At 33.6% G+C, this 19,849-nt stretch overlaps 1 protein-coding gene across 1 annotated transcript in view; it reads left to right on the top strand.

Moving 5' to 3' along the window:
- Positions 1-428: 428 nt before the first annotated feature.
- Positions 429-19,849, top strand: part of LOC127870017 (uncharacterized) — a 67,319-nt gene continuing 47,898 nt past the window's right edge. Inside the window, exons 1-11 of the mRNA XM_052412680.1 lie at positions 429-444; positions 3,531-3,625; positions 3,796-3,859; positions 4,503-4,567; positions 4,694-4,784; positions 5,963-6,046; positions 7,890-7,942; positions 8,222-8,282; positions 9,062-9,129; positions 9,267-9,329; positions 9,469-9,615. Coding sequence (XP_052268640.1) covers positions 4,748-4,784; positions 5,963-6,046; positions 7,890-7,942; positions 8,222-8,282; positions 9,062-9,129; positions 9,267-9,329; positions 9,469-9,615 — 513 coding nt within the window. The 5' untranslated portion in view covers positions 429-444; positions 3,531-3,625; positions 3,796-3,859; positions 4,503-4,567; positions 4,694-4,747. The remainder of the gene's footprint in view (positions 445-3,530; positions 3,626-3,795; positions 3,860-4,502; positions 4,568-4,693; positions 4,785-5,962; positions 6,047-7,889; positions 7,943-8,221; positions 8,283-9,061; positions 9,130-9,266; positions 9,330-9,468; positions 9,616-19,849) is intronic.

The raw sequence follows: 19,849 nt of genomic DNA, 5'->3' as shown, positions 1-19,849 counted from the left end.
AGTTGACGAAGTACACATCATCACTGGAAAAGGTAACAATAGCGACAACGGGCGTCCAAGGTTAAGGCCGACAATTATGGAACATTTAAAAAAGAAAGGATTTATGTATGTATTTAATATTACTAAGTAATTAGTATGCAAAATTTATTTTAAACTATCACACATAAAAATATATTATTTATTAGCGCTAATTATAAAGCTTTCATTATAACCACCGTCATAGATGGCATGACTTATATTAATTGTGTTCACGTATTTACAAGTACAGATTTTAAATGTGATTTTAGATTCAACACTGCATATGATACACACTGTTAATGTCTTTATCACATTCTTGTTTGTTAACTTCACTAGCAGGTATCGTTGTTCTTGTGTATTCATAGCATGTGTACAAATGTTTTATAACATTTTTGTTCAGATACACTGAAGACAAAGTTAACACAGGTGAGTTTACTGTTCACCTTATGAGACGTTCTACCGTGCTGTTATAACATGAAGCTTCGTGAATATTTTATGAACGATTGCATCCTATCTTCATACCCAAATTAGGTGTACAATTGTCTCCACTGACCCGACCAACCAAACTATTTTGTTCCGACCCAAACGTTTTATCAATTGTTGTTAGTTATTTTCAGATTGAGTTTTTGATTATTTCTGCTACATTTGACCACAAATCTTTTATATAGAAATACAGATATATTACACACAAAAAATTGGAAGATATCTGCCTTTGAACTTCTTTGTTAAAAAAAGAGATTAACTTACTTCCTTTGAACGTCTTTTTTTAAAGTTGATATTAACTTGAGTATAGTAAGAAAAAACGTTTTACGAATAAATATAGATTTGCCGACCGACCTTCCTTTATTAATGTATGTGGAAACCAAATTGTATTGCTTTAACGAAATGTATGTAATGCCTTTTTCGATAAACCAAAGTTCAACCTTGTTGATAACAGCAAACAAGCGCATTTAAGTGACGTTATTATTGTTCGTAAGATAATATTTTTTTGTGTACTTGCCCAATAAAGACACACAAGTGCAACACTATAGTATGAAGAGAATAACAGATAAGTATTACATACACATACGTTAATTTGTATGCCACGAAAACCTGAACCAATCGCAAACCCACAGGTTGTATACGTCTCCTTAAATATACTTATCTTATTTACATAGTAAATGTTATTCTTTTTATTCCATTTTTCTACTCTAACCACCAAGCAAGTGATTCGTATTGGTCTCTAATGGGCTTTACAAACGGGTAGCATATGGACGCCGTTTAAGCAAACAATATTGATCCAATATGGGCTGCATCAGGGCCCCTTGTACGCTGCATCTCGGCCTTTATTGGCTGCATGTGGTCCCATATGGGCTACCAATATACATTCCTTGTGAGCTATCTGCCACATAAAAACTACAGTTTTCAATACTTCAAACTAACATGAAGTTCGCGGTTGTTGAGGTTTTGAGATACATGTTAGTTGAGGTTGGGATTTTTACTCCATTTTGCCATGTCATTTGAAATGTCTGTCTTTCATATTAACTTAATTAATTTCAGCCTCTTCTTGCCCAGATATTCTTACAAAGTTTCACATGCTGATACAATTAAGAACATTGATAACGCACACAAATATTAGAAATATAACACATAACTATCTTTCAAATTAAACATTTTGTAAACGGTTCTTTACACATTACATCGATATTGTGACAAGTCAACATAATGAATTAAACATATGGTATATAAATATAATATTGTTAAAACTTTCGTATTATTTTAATCTTCGACTAATAATTTAGATACGCGCAACAGCTCTGGAGTATAGTACGGGAAAAAGAGGACCCACGTTGGCACAATATGAGCCGTAAATTAAACGCCTTAAATGTTAGATAAACGTTAAAAGATACAATATTTTCTAAAACAAGCGCAAAAACAGTAAGTTTCCAATAGGGATTGCTATAATGGCTTTTCCAGATAGGTGTCATGCTGGTATTGTCTGATAATCGCCAATGTAGGGTTCATACGGACTCAATAAGACGTGGCAACCAAACAAAAACTGTCACAAGGTTATCACCGCGTGATGTCTTAACAAGTACAGGGTCGGAAAACCATACCACGCGCTTAAATCTCTTCGATGTAGTTATGACATTAGCCATGTGACTAACGTATTAGATAGAGTATAGTTAGTGCATCCACGGTTCGATAAAGGTGAAAGAACGACGTTTGTAATACCTTATTAACGATATAATGCTGCAAAAGCACTGATTGGCAAAGTGAGGTTCTTTTTATTTAAGAGTTTGGATTATTTGGTGTTTAAAGGTCATATGCCATCGACAATGGCCTCAAGATGGTTGATCATACAAATGTGATGATTAAAATTCTATACCTTCAAATTAACAATGTTAAAGAATTGATTTTTTAGTATAATGACATATAAATATGATAACATTACATCAATAACAAGAAGCGTTCAACTTGTTTTTGTTCATACTTTAAGTGTCACACTGGCTACGATAGTTGTCTCAAGAACTTGAAGATTACGATGCTGAAAATGGTGTCGGTCATGATTATTATAATGTGGGTGATTATTCCTGTTATTGTGATGATGAAGGGGATAAGAAAAACACGATATATAGGTGAAAGATTTAGGATGTAACACTGCAAACCACTTCCTTGTTGTTATGGCTGCATCACAATCTGGTAGATACCAACATTGCTGTCTTTATGACTACCTTATTAATGAGATCAGTCTTGATCGCGGATTTTTACGTCTTTATATTATTGTCCAGTATAGAATGTGTATGTGATACTAATATACACATGCTTTTAAACGTGCATTTCTATCATGTAATTTCATTCAAACAATCACTGGATTCCGATATCCCGGCAACATCTAAAATAAATATGATTGATAATAATTGTATATTATGACGACTAGTTCAAATGTTACGATTTCCAGCATTATTGCTATAACTAACTTCAAATCGTTCCAAAACTAAGCTTTTGGTGATGGTGCCGGAAAGTTATCTTTACAAGCATATAACGCAATGGGAAATATGTTATGATAATTAAACATGCGATTTAAATAACAATGATTTCATTTGAAAAAGAAAAGTAGCTGGATCCAAGGATAAGTGGCCTTCAGCGCTTTGATTGCTAACACATAAATGCTCTTGCTCAAACCACTGATCGATAACAAGCTCAGGTATCTATATAACCGACAACGATATCTAAAGCACACAATGTTTTGGTTGAATATTTATCACATCATGTTACTGCGTTTCGTAAATTGAGTAAACAATGTGTGTTGGAGGTACATTTGCAATAAAATGTATACCAAAATAGTAGTTGCGACTGTTGCGGCCGTTGCATATTTTCTTTGGAAACTTAGATCTAAAACAGAAGAAGATGATGTCGTGGAAAAAAGTAAGTGGTAAAAAAACTGTGTTCAACACTAGGAACGTTATTCGTGATATGATCATTTAAATCATTTCGGTTTGATTGTGTAAATATTGTGTCTTCCGATTTAGATCGTGCAGATCATCGTAGCAGTATCAACACAGCCCGATCTACTGTTTCGCAGCTGGGACATTGCGATTGGAGGGAAAGTCTAAATGTTATTACGGTTTGATTAAATATTACTGTTACATGTTAATATACCTTTGGTAATGTTGTTCATGTCGGCACTTCATAGAGGTGACCAATCTGCATTTATCAAAGCGCCTGTTAATATCTGAATAAAATTAATATAAAATATACATTATTTTTTGGCTAAATGTCACTATTCATTTTTAGACCAACACCGTATCGGCTGAAAAGGAATCGGAGTCTACATGTCTTAGAAGTTCACAAAGTAACGGTATGTGAATCACACAAAAAATGCACTTGCTTGGTGTGCTTAACCAGGCGAATTCACATTTATTAACGTCTTATACATGTTTGTACTGTGCTCGTTTCAAACATAATTCAAATACATAATCAAAAGTAAAATTCGTGCACTACGTGTATATTGTCACCGAAGTATAGTTATAGTTCAAAATACTAATAGAACATGCCCATTGCTAACGTCATCAAGCATCTGTGTACATCTCTGTATATTTATTGATAGTACTTCAAAATCAAATAGCATCAAAAACTAAAAAAGAAACGAAAATTAACCGCATAAGAATATTGCGCTGGTAAACATATATATAATATCAAATCTCTAATCGCAAAATGCATGTTGGCTTACTCGATGTAGACATCTTTTAATTCTAATGCATTATTTGCCCATATCTTCTAAACAATTCTGTTTGCTGGACTACAGCTATGATACTGATTATTTGCTTTGATTGAGAATCATGTATGTCTTTCATTGGTATCTATTTTAAGCATGAGATGAATTTCTGTATCGGGAGTTTATGATTATCCCTTAAGTATTTGTTTTTGAAATCTACTTATTTCTAATTAACTAAATTATCTATATAAAAAATAATAACTTAATTTCCATGATGTTTTATTAGTAAGCAGAAGAGAGCTTGAAGAATACCCACACATACTTAAAAGGTCAACGAGATCCAGTGAACAAGTAAGTGCAGTTGTTTGGTATTAATGAAGGTCATATCAAGATGTGGCATTGCATAAATTGCAAATATGTTCATATGTATAAGAATGAAATGTTGGTATATGTTAATCAATATATATCATTCCATAGGTCGGCAATCTGAATGATGCTTCATGTTCATCCACTGCAGCTACAAAATCTGATATGACTGGTCTTAAGTCAACTTCGAATCTTAAATCAGGTATTTGTATTAGTTCAAAACATTTTTCGCAACTTAAAGTTCTCATCATGGAATTTCATAACATAACCGTATTCAGTTAAACAGTTCATAATATAATGCTCACTCTGACTATTAATAACTTATCGCTTTGTGTTTTACATAACAATATGTATATTTAATTAAATGCATTAACATGTGTAATGTTTATAAAAAAACATCAGTACAAGATACACAACTTACGTGAAAAAAAAACACTTCATTTTCTTAAGATTTGTTTAATTCGCAAATTGAGCGTACAGTACAGGTATTCGCAATTTATGACTGGATTCGCTTTACTTGAAATTAATGGACACGGGAGGATTTTATGTGCTGCATGAAACTCCCAGAAGAATAAGAAGTACAGCAAATACAAAAATAATTCGATTAGTTCTACACATAAAAACAATCAGACATTATTTTTCATTGGTGAGTGATGAAATACTGAAAAATCAGCGAGATCATTTTCATTCCGAGTGGCCTACTTCTCAAAATCATACTTATCATAACTTTTGAACAACATTTTTGAAGCATGTATGCAAGATAGTTCAGTTCTTCAACTTAATTTATACACGAATTTACACATTATGTGAATACCATGTTAAATAGAATAATATTTATTTAATGCATGTCATAGTAAATCATCAAAATTACGTTAAACCTTCCGTTCGCAATAATAGCTTTGTAGTCTAAAAAAATGTCTTCCCGTGACCTTATGTCCTTAGTAGTAATAAGAAAACAGTAATAACTGTGAAATAATCGATAAGATCAGTTTGCAAATTGTGTAACATGTTAACATTCTTATAAGATAATTACATTTATAGCAAATTATGTCTTATTTTACTTATATAAACGAGTTTTTAACTGTCTAATATTTCATGAAATTCTACATAATAGCTATTTAACAAGTACTTGTTCTGGTTGCTTGGGAATTCCCATAACAAATTAGAACTTGTGGTTAAGCGAACCTTGTAATTATGTTTATAATAAAAACATCATTAAACTGATGATTTTTGTTATTTGTTTGATAAAATATTTAAGTAGATCGGACATTCAAACGTTATTTAGTTGCTTGTTAATTGAACTGTGTAACCCTTCTTATGATTTTTATGAAATGGTGTACAGACATTAATGAAATTGCGTAATAATTATTAATTTTTCAGAAATCAACAGCAAACATGACTTTCGAAACAGTTCAAACGGTCATGTGGACACCGTAAGCATAACCCACAATACAAACGCGAGAGGTATGACTATATTTAAACCAAACAATAACAAGAAATGGCGCGGCAGGGGCCGACGCGTATCCCCAAGCCGCATGCTTGACCCAGGGACGCCCCAGGGTTGGTAATGGGGTCATGCATAGTTGAGATTCACCGCATTGTCATAAGAGATGATCAGTATCAATTTGAAGTAAATCGGTTCAGAAATGAAGAAGTTAATGTGAAAAAACCTAAAAGAATGAGTGAAAATATCTTACCCGGCCACACCCAACCCCCATAACTTTTGACCCAGGGATCAGATCAAAATTCCAAATAGTGCACTGTCGCACATATGCTCATGGCTACCATGTGTGTACGTTTTAAGGTTCTAATGCTAAAACTGGAGAAGGAGATAGTTTCTAGGACGGACGGACTGACAAACGGCGGAGAAAACCACATAATAGATTTCAAAATCTTAACGCGGACTCTAAGTTCAAGGTCAATGTCACAGGGATTAAAAGTTTTAGGCGCATGGAAAGGTCTTGTCCAGATACACATGCATACCAAATATGAAAGCAATATCTGAAGGGACACTGTAGTTATGAGCCTTTTCGAATCGCGGTCGCATATTTCGAAACCTGAACGCTGACCTCAAGTTCAAAGTCAAGGTCACAGGCGTATACAATTGTATGCGCATGGAAAGGTGTTGCCCAGATACACATGCATACCAAAAATGAAAGCAACATATGAAGGGACACAGTAGTTATGAGATTTTTTCGAATCGCGGTCGCAGATTTTAAAACCTTAACACGGACCCCAAGTTCAAAAATTTCATGCGCATTAAAAAGGTGTGGTCCAGATACACATGCGTACCAAATATGAAAGCAATATCTGAAGGGACACAGCAGGTATGAGCCTTTTTCGATTCGGAGTCGCAGATTTCCAAACCTGAACGCTGAGCTCATGTTCAAGGTCAAGGTCACAGGGGTCAAAAATTATATGCACATGGAAAGGTGTTGTCCAGATACACATGCATACCAAATATGAACGCAATATCTGAATAGACACAGTAGTTATGAGCCTTTTTCGAATCGCGGTCGCAGATTTAAAACCTGAACGCTGACCTCAAGGTCAAGGTCACAGGTGTAAAAAATTGTATGCGCATGGAAAGGTGTTGTCTAGATACACATGCATACCACATATGAAAGCAATATCTGAAGGGACACATAAGTTATGAGCCTTTTTAGAGTCGCGGTCGCAGGAAAATCTCTAACCCGGCCCCACCCACACCCCATAACTTTTGACCCAGGTGTCAGATCAAAATTCCATCGCCGTCACCGTAGAACATATGCTCATAGCTACCATGTGTGTATGTTTCAAGGTTCTAGTGCTAAAAGTGTAAGAGGAGATAGTGGCCAGGACGGATGAACGGACAGACGGCGGAGATAACCACATAATCCCCACTTTTTCTCCGAAAAGCGTGGGGATAATGACGATTTCAAGTCAAGTTTATGTACTATTAATGACGTTAATAAATTTTAGTCGATGGATCGCGTACACTGTTGTTAAACTAGCTGCAATTACATCATTTACTATCCAGAAAAAATATGTATGTTCGTTAACTTTATTACAATATCATGACAAGTCAATCAACGCATTATTTGTATCATATTTGATCATTTTACATATATTAGAGGCATTAAATATAGTTCATATTAACGCTACGTGTAATTTATGCGTAATTCAATAACAGTGAACTGTTAAAAAAACTTGTACTTGTATATTTTACATTTAATGGATTAAAAATGTATTGTATACTTGGAGAGACGCATTCTTTGAAAATAATTCGTGACATAAATACAATGTTGTTCGCCTACATAATTCGCAGGAAGATACTTTTCTGATGTTGTGAAAGAACCGAACCAGGAAAATGGAAATCGGGTAATACGTCAAACATTTGTGTATTAATATTGTTATAACCGATGCATTTAATTATCTATTAAAAATATATCTCCTTATCACTTTGAAATACATTTATATACGGTACATGTATGAAAAAATTATAAAGTCTTAATATACAATAAAATTCTAGTCAGGCATATTAAAAAAATGTTCACTTACATCTAAAACAACTATTGCTCGTGTTAACTTAATTATCTTTCGCAATTGTAATTTGTATAAAGTGGAATTATTGGAAAATCTATATGTTCTTTTTTAAAGCAAATTATAAGCCCTTCCACAGAAAATGCGGTGAAAGACAATACCGCTAAACCGTGTAAAGGCAAGTTCCTTTAATTTTGTGCATACATGCACATTATGCCTCAAGTAACACGAAAAAAAAACATAGCAATGTTTATTTAACAATTAAATCAATTTATTAAATAAAATACAATATAGTATTATAATACTACTGGTCTTCTGTACTTTTGTCATGTGTATAATTGTATGGACCATGTCTTAATGAAATGACATTTAAAAGAGTATAAGACTAATTTCTACTTTTGCAACCTAAGAATCCCAAGTCTTTTATTTTTATAATTAGTAATTGTACATAAATGATGAACTACAAAGCAAATGGCACATGAACATACGCTTAAAGTGATTAAGACAAGGTATGCAGCTATTTATTTTTAAACAGCGTGTGTAATTAACCTTATGACAAAATTTAAGTTAAAATGTTTAAATGTTAAGAAAGCTGAGCATAAACTTTTACACAGACTAGCCAATAAACAACCAGTCCAATCGCAAATGGTTTTCATGGATCTTCTAGTCAATAGTCTTCGTTAATAATACCATATTATGTCGAAACATTTGCTGTTGCATGCCGATGATTACAGAATGCTCTCCTTTTTAGAAAAAAGCACAAAGTGTTCATTCTTTTCTATTGCGTTTATTTTGTTTAGACGTTGGATTCGTCCTCTACACGTGTATTACAGAATGTAAACAACTATAAAGTTCCATGCTAACATTCATGCCATGCGAAATCATTTTAATATAAACGGCACTGATTCAGATAAAATATAAATTATTGACAAACTCTTGTATATTATTCCTATTTAGTATCGGAGAATTACGGTATGCCAAGCACTGCAGTTGCAGTTAGAAGTAAGCAAGCCAGCCATTCAGCGGTAAGATATAATGATATTTAAAAACATACATAAGTGATGAAGTGTAAAACTTAACATAAAAAAGCAAATATGACTTAAGTATATCAACGAAATTAAAATGTTATGATATCATATCGTTATTATTTAACATTTTTAAGGTGTATACCACAAAGCCCAAGACAAAACTTACAGAGAAAATGCCTAATGCAAATGACACAGAGGTAATTATATTATTAATATGTATAATATATCATGAACGTGATAAATACATAAGAATGCATTATATAAGACACGTTTGAATAAATGCTGTAATTCAAACATTATTAAGTAAATTTTTAATATCATGTTAAAATTCCAAAGAACAGACCATATGTCCTTATATCGAAGATGATAAACGATACAAACTCATTCCGAGTGGAAGCGGGCGAGCATTTCAAGAATATGAGAGAATACAAACGCATGGCGAAATCATCAGAAAAGAAGTATTCAGACGAATTCATCAAGCTGGTTAAGTATATCGCTATGCATGAACTCGAAAACTGAGTTATACTTATTTTAAATACTTGCACAACTTTCATCCTTGATTTGTTCGTGCATATGGTAAAAACAGGGTTGACTACAATGCGCAATGCAATAAATCAATCATATATTCATAATATTAAGATGGAACAGTAAAATACGCTCACGAAATATTGCACTTATACATTAAATAAGTGTTTTACCTTTATCTGCAACATTAGGCAAATGTGGAAAAAAACTGGCGGAAGAGGCTGATAGAAAAGCAGTAAAACTCATCCTAGAAAAAGGGTATGTATCCCATTCAATGTATGTGTGAACAATAATCATACAATAAATTGTCTACTATCAACGAGCTGAATGCTATTCCGTTGTTCACTCGGTATTACCGCACTTTCTTATAAATCCAACTTTTGTGATTAACAAAAGTGCGCTAGTTTTTTGGTCAACACCACTGTGCGTTGAAGTAGTATTTAGTAAAACGAAATGTACTTTGTCTTTTCCAAGCACATTCTCATTACGCAAGATCCATTCTCTGTATCATTCATAGACATGGCCATCATCAGCATCGTGATTTTCAAAATGAGACATTATTATCATAATCAAAATTACAATTATTATTGATATCATCTAACTTAGCATAGTCATACCATATCGTCCAAGACATCGTTATCACCGTCATACTCAGCAGCATCGTTTTCATTACCAGGCTTTAAATAATGCAATCATCGATCAATGCAATGTCGCTTTGATATGGAAATATATGAACCACTCGTGTCTGAGTACTGAATTATTGCTTTGCAGCATACGAATAACATTTTCATTATGATGATAATATATCCTAACGACGAAAACACGATATTGATATGATGACGATTATCTTCATTAGGACGACACAATCTTGAAGACGATCGAGATAATGGCGGTTATTTACATATGGTGGTGATGTTTTTATGATGATTATTTGTTTGTCGTTTTTTATGTTGTAATTGATAATGCTAATGTTCTGTGGCCACTAGATAAATCTATTGCAGACTTACAGAGCATGGATCGCAACACACCACATTTTTTAGCGTGTAGTTATATTTTGGAAGAAGTTATGTTGTGTTGTTTTATTCAAATTAGCTAGAAATGAAAAGATATATGTTTTACAACGTGTTTTTGCGCGTTACATTTGTTGATAAAACATGCGATTTTCACTGGGTTAATATTCGGTTAACTTTAGCGGAGGTCATTCCTGAGAGTAGTTTTACCTGACTTTTTAAGTAGCCTTCTTAATGGCTACCAGTGCTATCTAAATGACAATTTTCTTCGTTCATTATCGTGATGATATGAACAGGTTTATGACTTAAAATGGTTGCAAAAATTAATTGACTTCAACGAAAATAGCGAGATATAATCATAAGAGAGTGTAAAACTCTACTACGCTCTTGTCAATAACTTAATCATTCAATGAATGGGCGATATTTACAAAGTATAGTACTTTCTTCAGCGGTTGCTACTCAATAGTTGATTATGCACGGAAAACAAAAAATCAATAATCTTTTCATTTTAAAATGTGTTTTCATTTTTTGCGTATTAAACGGTGCAATTGCATATTTACATATTTACCAAGCGGCAATCACGTATCGTATCACGTTATGTTGCCTAAATAAATGTCTACGCGACATAACACTGCTAATGATTATCTATTGATTTAGTGTTTTGTAAGCTTGGGGCATAAGACTTGTAAAAAAGATCGTGTAAAATGTTATCTTGGAAACTCTACTCACCGCAAAAGGAACTTCTCAGCTGTAATGCGCGTTTGGTGTAAAATTACTGTATCATGAATACATTGCAACAGATACGCTAGTTGGAACTCGTCCTTAGATTTTTAATTTGGTGAATCGTAGTTCTAAAATGATGAAGGTACAATAAATTATTCGCGACAATTTAAACAGAAATATATCAAATCAACATAATAATAAAACATCGCGGCATGTTTACACTGTGTTTGTGACATAAGACCATCGTTAAATATGATTGTCGTACAACATTGTGATTCCGCTAATTTGAAATGCAATACTTAAATTAAGCGTAATTTCGTTTGCAAACAAACAAACAAATCTCCCATGTATCATTATGTAACGCTTTTTTTCTGCATATGAGTCTTAAAGTCACTGATTAATCTACACGTGTCTGCATTTAACCCTGAGACAACGGTTCAATTAATAATACGTTATGTTTTGAAGCGTGCTTAATAATTCTCAATCAATGTTCTTTGTTTTCTTATTAATCTTTTCATGTGATTCCACAAATATGTTTGCGTAATGTTCTATATAACTGTTTTATGTTTTGTGCTTAGGAGTCCGAACTTTCCGCACTGTATGACACTCGATCTTCACAATCTCTATATCAAGGAGGCTCTTCCGCTGGTGGACAGATTCCTGCAGACAAACATGAAACGTAGGACTTAAAACAAAATTATAACTTTCAAATGACCTAATTCAGCGAAGTCGATAATAAAAGTCGTGTTTACATATACCTTTATATTGATTTTATATTAATGTGTTCGTGTCAATGACGCTTTCGTCGATGAAATGTCCTACTTATTTAGGCGCGAATTATTACAAACTCCGTACGATATTAAGAAGACAAAAATTCAACCTTTGCAAGAGTAAATGTATCCTAAGACATCGTTATAAAGACTAAGTGTATATATTTAACTCGAAGGCAGATGCTATTCTGACCTTTCCTTTATTTGAAAAGCGCACTATAACAATAGCTGTGAATCAACGGCTTAAGGTTATTAATTTGCAAGCCTTTGAACCGATCTAACGTTTGTTTGAAATAATTCAATATTTTGCAACGAATGTGATCATTTCATCGCTGTCTTCGCACATTGACCAGAGGCATACACCATACATCGGTGCGACTAGAGAGTGTAAGCTTAAAAATGCATTAAGCTGTATGTCATTTTCTGCCAGTTCATTAAGTATATTTTAATGCAATAAACTATCGACTTTCAAGCTAAATTACATTTATTATACATCATGTCATTCATGAAAACAACATGTAGAAAGCTCATAATAGTGACAACGTACGACAAAGAGCCAATTTCTCAGATGATCTGTTTGCCAACAATCGGTAATTTTTTTGTATTGGTTCTTCATGGTTATTCATATTATAAATGTTTGAAAAGTTATTAGATAGTATAAATACAGAATAACACCCTTCTATTTTTTTTTAGTTCGAGATAAAGTGTTCATCTCAACGGGAAAAGGAAACCATAGCAAGGGGACTCGTTCGCCTTTAAGGGATGCGACAATGAGACATCTTACTGCGATGCAACATCGGTAAGTCGTCTGTATCCCAAATCGATGTTTGGTTGAAGAAATATTGATTTAATACAGTGGCATTCGATTTTTTGTAATTCATTTTTTTATATACTGAAAGCATGTTTTCTATCTCAGATTTACAGAAGACGCTAAGAACAAAGGTGAATTTACTGTGTATTGTGTTGAAAGAAAAGGTTAACCAACGTCTGACACATGATTCCCTAAGTGTGCGGTAACTTGAGACAGAAATGACAATATATTCTACCAACATACTGACTGTGTTGTATGTTGTTTGAGAGATGACCTTTTCGAAGATGTGCCATTGTTTTTTTCCTGAAAATGATTTGTGTATATGCTTCTATGCCCATGTAATATATTAAAACATTATTAACGATGCAGTTTCGCTAATTAGTTTCTAAAAACGATAAAATCAATGCTGCTGATTAAATATAATGTTTTCCGATTTTTGTGTGTCAAGGATCGTGGGACTAGCCTTTCCCGAGTTGGTTCATATAATGTTTAGTAAACCCTTTTATAGGACGTCGACCATCTGGCTAACTGTATTATAAATGACCCAGAAGTATTTCCACATCATAACACACAAAGTCCATTTACAAAAAAACTTGTTCATAATGATATGAAAAAAACAGACATAAGCTTATGTGGATATACCTAAGACATCAAAGTCTATGCATACGGTGCATTGATCAACATATATGCTCAATATATAAAACACGGTGGATATTTATACACTAAGTATGTAATAAATCAAACCATATGACTAATTGATCGCACATGCAGGCTTCGAAACTAATTACATTCTGAAAACAAAATGTAAATGTTGGATCCTATGTGTACATTAGAACGCAAGACACACTGATATTCATATAATAAAATATTATTTCTTGGTACATATACTACACAATAAGGCCAGTATTCCAATTTATGTTTTGAATCGTATGTAATTGAAATGTACAAGCGGGTTTAAACACACTATAAAGATATATCCGTTAAACATAAATGCATCGTATCAAATTATGATTGAAGAGCTTGAAACTTAAATGTTCTTTATTCTTTTAAGAATTAAGATTATCTGAGTAATATGATAATGTCATTACGTCAGAAAAAAACGAGCTGAACAAAAGCATTAAGATCAGTTATGAACTACAAATATTTCTATTGTATTTCAATAAAATTAAAAATGGTTTAAACCTTAAAAAAAGTTTCATGAAATACTACTGATCATTCGATCGTTCATGCAACGCATATATGTAAGTGTATGGTTATCTTTAAAGTTTATCATATGCGTTATATAATGTTATTAATATGTAAGCTTATCATCAGAAATCACGCAATCGATTGCACACATGGATGCGCGTGTGTTAAAGCTGTAAGGCTTTGTAAAAAAATACGTCGTCTTGAATCCACACCGGTTATTTTGAATATAACTTATTTTCTGGGATTCCACACTTAGCTATCCAAAATTCCACAATGTATTTTATACCAGAATGCGTATCGTCGTATTTATAAGCATCCGATTACTAGTGATGTGTGATGGATGTATTTTTATCGGTATAACATAATGTCATGTTAATTATTTGATAACATCATAATCAAACAATAAATATGTTCTGTGTATGGCTTTTAACGTTGCTATCCACGGTATTTGGGTTTCCCCCAAAGTCCACCTGTGTTTAGGAAGTTCCAGTACCCGTGTTACGTGGATGTGTGCACGTTTCCGAGCCAGTATTGCAACCAAGGGGAGCGTCGCTGCAGCCAATGCACAAGATACGTGTGCCAACAGAACACGTTGCCACTTGCTTGTAAATACTCGTGCTTAAAATATTACTTGGGTGAGGACCGTAATATTGATTTATTATAGTTAGGAGTGTCATGCACCATAAATATGTGATAACATGAATTGGCTTATGAGAATGTGAACTTCATACATCACTGTGGTTTCTGTTTTTAAATGCCAGAAGTAGGCATCTTTAAATTAAAGTCATTAAATACATTTATATTGGCCGTTGATACACTTATATACCGTGCGACATAATAACTAACGTCTTTACCACGTCAGTAAATTGTCGCGTGCATTTTATCAATAACTTAATGGGGATTGGGAAAAAACATATCACAAGATCATGTAGACTGTGTGCACATATAATCCATGTAAGAGGTGTCGTGTTTGCTTTATGTTTATACTTATTGCGTTTTTTTATATTTATGAACATTTAGACATTTAGTGGTAATCAAAACGATTTGAGTTACGTAACAAATATACAGTTCAAAAATCTATAAGGACATTGAACTTTGCATGTATATTGGCTATTGAAGATTGGGATTCCTATTACTCTTTATAAATAGTAATGACAAATAACCCAAAACACCATGAATACAATTTCACAAATTCCATGCATTTTGGATGAAATGGCAGCAAAAAGGAACATCATCTTTCATGCTCTTTTTGTATAGAATAGTTGTCATAATGTATATATATGTTCATGCATATTGACTTGAATCCATCATATTTAAGTCGAAACTGCAAAGTTTACAACTAAACCGTAAGTCTACCTTTAGATGATGACAACTCCCGCCTTATAACCAGTCTTGAAAATTCTTACAATCTTAGCGGCAATCTTGAAACACAAAACTCAACAGAGGTCGATGATAAAAGTACTTTTTACCCTACCAGTGGCAGTCAACGTAACTTTTTAACATTTTTTTTGTGGTGGGGGGGGGGTCAAAAGTTACAACTCACGATATTCCCGATAGTTAGTTTATAGCGAGCTTCAAGATAAGAATTAAGTTATTATGTAAAGCGATAGCTATTTAAATAAATATATCACATGTCTGGTGAAAGATTTTGCTTGAGCGTGTTTTACTGAAAAGACATCTGGATGATTGTGTGTTTATCACAAGAGAGGTAACTCGTTTTAGTTGTTTTTTTTACGTTATATCATTTATTATAAAGATAATGTATGCATTGTGTTAAAAAAAAAGAAATTATATCTTGAGTACGTAAATGTTTGAAGATTGTGTTCCATAATGGCTTATTATACTTCGAAATCAGTAAAATAATTTAAATTCTGTTACGCGTTTTCCGTTAATTTTGAAAATACGCCGCGTATTAGATCTTTTGCCGTTGCGTTTCATAGCTCAAATTTAACCCATTTATGCCTAGCGTCTAGAAATAAAGGCCTTGGCAAACAGCGTAGACCCAGATGAGACGCCGCATGATGCGGCGTCTCATCAGGGTCTGCGCTGTTTGCTTAACGGAATTTCTGCAAAAAATATTATAAAAATAGAAATAAAAATACTATTCATCCCTAATTTTAGAAATAAATTGATCCAATTTAGAAGGAATCTAGGCATACATGGGTTAAATGTTGCGTGGAACAGCGGAAGCGCGTTAGCTTTTGCTTCAAGAATCCGTTGGGTGGCTTTTTTCAATTTTGTTCTTGCTATTTAATTGGTTAAGACTTTGAAAAAGCATTATAGATTAGTTTGTGAACTTATTTAATGACATTTTTCCAAAGTTAGAAAATATGCGAACACATTGCTTATATATTATGAAAGTTTGATTTACTAACAATTAACTTTTAGTGAACACAAAGTTTTATGTTTTAGAGAACCAAGTTTGTACACTGTACGCATATTTTAATATAAATAAAATTTAAAGGGGCATTTTCACGTTTGGGTAAATTGACAAAATTGAAAAAAAGTTGTTTCAGATTCGCAAATTTTCGTTCTAGTTATGATATTTGTTAGGAAATAGTAATACTGAACATTTACCATTCTCTAAAATATCCATTATATGCATCTTTTGATCATTTGAAAGCCTGAAAGTTATAAAGCGTTGCAACGCGAAGTGATTGAATAATTTGGAAAATTCTGTTGTTGTCGTTATATTTTGTGAAACTACGAGGAATGCTTATATAAAGTAAAAGATACAACCTATCATAACATCAGCACGGACAGCCCAGTGGTCTTAGTGGGAAACTTTTTACTCCTGGACTCTAGGGGTTAGTGGTTCGAGCCCAGTTGAGGGTTACTTTTTTCTTTTTGTTTAATTGTATTCTTGTTTTGTACTGGATATTTTTAGGTCCAATGTTTAAATTTATCAATATAAAGCATTTAATGACAAACTTCAATACATGCCAAAATCTGTGAAAAGGCCCCTTTAAATATTTGGAGTCTGCAATACCGTTTGATGGACATACCACGATTGTGATTAATTGCAATTATTGCATAATGAAATAATTATATTTATAAATGCTAATTTTGTATATTGTCGCTATTCTTTGAAAACCTCGTTAGTCATATTTGGTCATTTTAGAACACTCAAAACATGTTTTAAAGGATAAATTTCAGTTTTTTTTCGAGATCTTTCACCGTTGATCGTTATATAGGATTTTTATAAAATAAGTATTAATGTGTGTATGTCATTAAATACTTTCCCATAAGCATGTCATAAAATAAAGTTTTTACTGATGTGTCACAGTGATATATTCGTTATAAATTTAGGTCACAATATGCTTACATATTTCCTGAACAAAGTCAATGTAAAAGCAATAACTTAAATAAAAAAGAGGACCTGAAAGACCCAAAGTCGCTCACCTGAGTTTCAAAGGAACTGACCTGTTCTGTGCAGCCCAAGATGTCATAAGAACAAAATGTTCTTACCAAGTTTTATGACTAGTGAACACCCTGTTGCCACGTTTTTCTACAGACCAAAACCATGTTCATACACATCCAAGATATCATTTAAACAAATATTCTGACAAAGTTTCATGAAGATACACAAAGCCATATAAGGAAAAATGCCCAGCCCCCTGTTGGCCATATTTTTCAAGCAACTGGAACCATTTTCCAATTTGTCCAAGATATCATTGGGACAAATCTTCTGACAATGTTTCATGATGGTCGGACAATAATTATGGCTTCTAGAGCTTTAACAACGCTTTACTGTCGCTTTAAAAGGAAAAATGCCACGCCCCCTTGGCGGCCATGTTTTTCCACCAACCGGAACCATTTTCGAACTCATCTATGATATCATTGTGACAAATCGTCTGACCAAGTTTCATGATGATCGGACAATGAAGTGGCATCTAGAGTGTTAATAAGGTTTTACTCAAACAATATATAGCCATATTAGGAAAAATGCCCCGCCCCCTGGTGGCCATCTTTTTAAAACAACCGAAACCATTTTCAAACTCGTCCAAGCTATCATTGTGACAAATCTTCTAACAAAGTTTCATGAAGATCGGAAAATAAATGTGGCCTCTAGAGTGTTAACAATGTTTTACTATAGCCATATTAGGAAACATGCCCCGCCCACTGGCGGCCATTTGTTTCAACCAACCGGCATCATTTTTGAACTCGTCCAAGATATTATAGGGATAAATCTTCTGACCAAGTTTCATGAAGATAGGACAATAAATGTGGTCTCTAGAGTGTTAACACGATTTTACTATAGACATATAAGGAAAAATGCCCCGCCCCTTGGTGGCCATGTTTTTCAAGCAAACGTAACCATTTTCAAACTAATCCAAGATATCATTGAGACCAATCTTCTGACCAAATTTCATGACGAATGGACAATAAATGTGGCCTCTAGAGTGTTAACAATGTTTTACTAAAGCCATATATAGCCATATAAGGAAAAATGTCCCGCCCCCTGGTGGCCATCTTTTTAAAGCAACCAAAACCATTTTGGAACTCAGCCAAGATATCATTGGGACAACTCTTCTGACCAAGTTTTATGAAGATCGGAAAATAGATGTGGCCTCTAGAATGTTAACAAGGTTTTACTAAAGCCATATAAGGAAAAATGTCCCGCCCCCTGGCCAACCTGCATCATTTTTGAACTCGTCCAAGATATTATTGGGATAAATCTTCCGACCAAGTTTAATGAAGATCGGACAATAAATGTGGCCCCTATAGTGTTAACACGATTTAACTACAGCCATATATAGCCATTTAAGGAAAAATGCCCCGCCCCTTGGCAGCCATGTTTTTCAAGTAACCATTTTCGAACTAATCCAAGATATAATAAGACCAAACAAATTCATGAAGATTGGAAATAAATGTTGCCTCTAGAGTGTTAACAAGGCAAATGTTGACGACGCACGACGGACAAAAGGCGATCACAAAAGCTCACCATGAGTAAATTGTGCTCAGGTGAGCTAAAAATAAAATCAAACTTTTGCGCGTAGAGACCCTCATAAACACACCTTTTCCTAAAAAGCATTCCAAGCCTAATTGAATTAAACAATAAAAAGATAGGTCGTGTGGCAGGTATGTAAGAAAGAACTCCACGCGAAGCAACGGTCACTGTATTACAGCCATCTTTTTACCGGCTTCTCTCCAGTTCATGAGGGTTTCCCGCCAACTGTCAAAGTTTTATGTAGTCTCCAACCTAAAAGCAAAACAGTGAATTTGTAGAATACAACAAATTTGTCCGTACCACATGCACACAGAAATATTAAAAAATAAAGTCATGGCAAGTGCCCATACAGAGAATGGTGTCTTCAGATAAAGGTCAATTTTGTTTTAAGACGGTATATTTAGTATACTGTAACCTAAAATGCACAATGTATCCACGAGGTTCCAGTCTTAAAGGGGCCTTTTCACAGATTTTGGCATGTTTTGAAGTTTTTCATGAAATGCTTTATTTATAAATGTAAATATTGGATACAAAAAGCTCCAGTAAAAAATCAAGAATAAAATTTTAAAAAAAGGAAAAAGGTAAGGCTCGAACCATTGAACCCTGGAGTCCTGGAGTTAAAAGTCTACCACTTAGACCACTCGGCCATTCTTCCGAATACAATATCTGATGTATTTTATACTAAATATAAGCAATCCTCGTAGTATCACAAAATATAACGAAAACAACAGAACTCTCC

Source organism: Dreissena polymorpha, chromosome 2, assembly GCF_020536995.1.
Source record: "Dreissena polymorpha isolate Duluth1 chromosome 2, UMN_Dpol_1.0, whole genome shotgun sequence".
Classification (NCBI taxonomy): domain Eukaryota; kingdom Metazoa; phylum Mollusca; class Bivalvia; order Myida; family Dreissenidae; genus Dreissena; species Dreissena polymorpha.
This window is presented reverse-complemented; position numbering and strand designations above follow the sequence as displayed.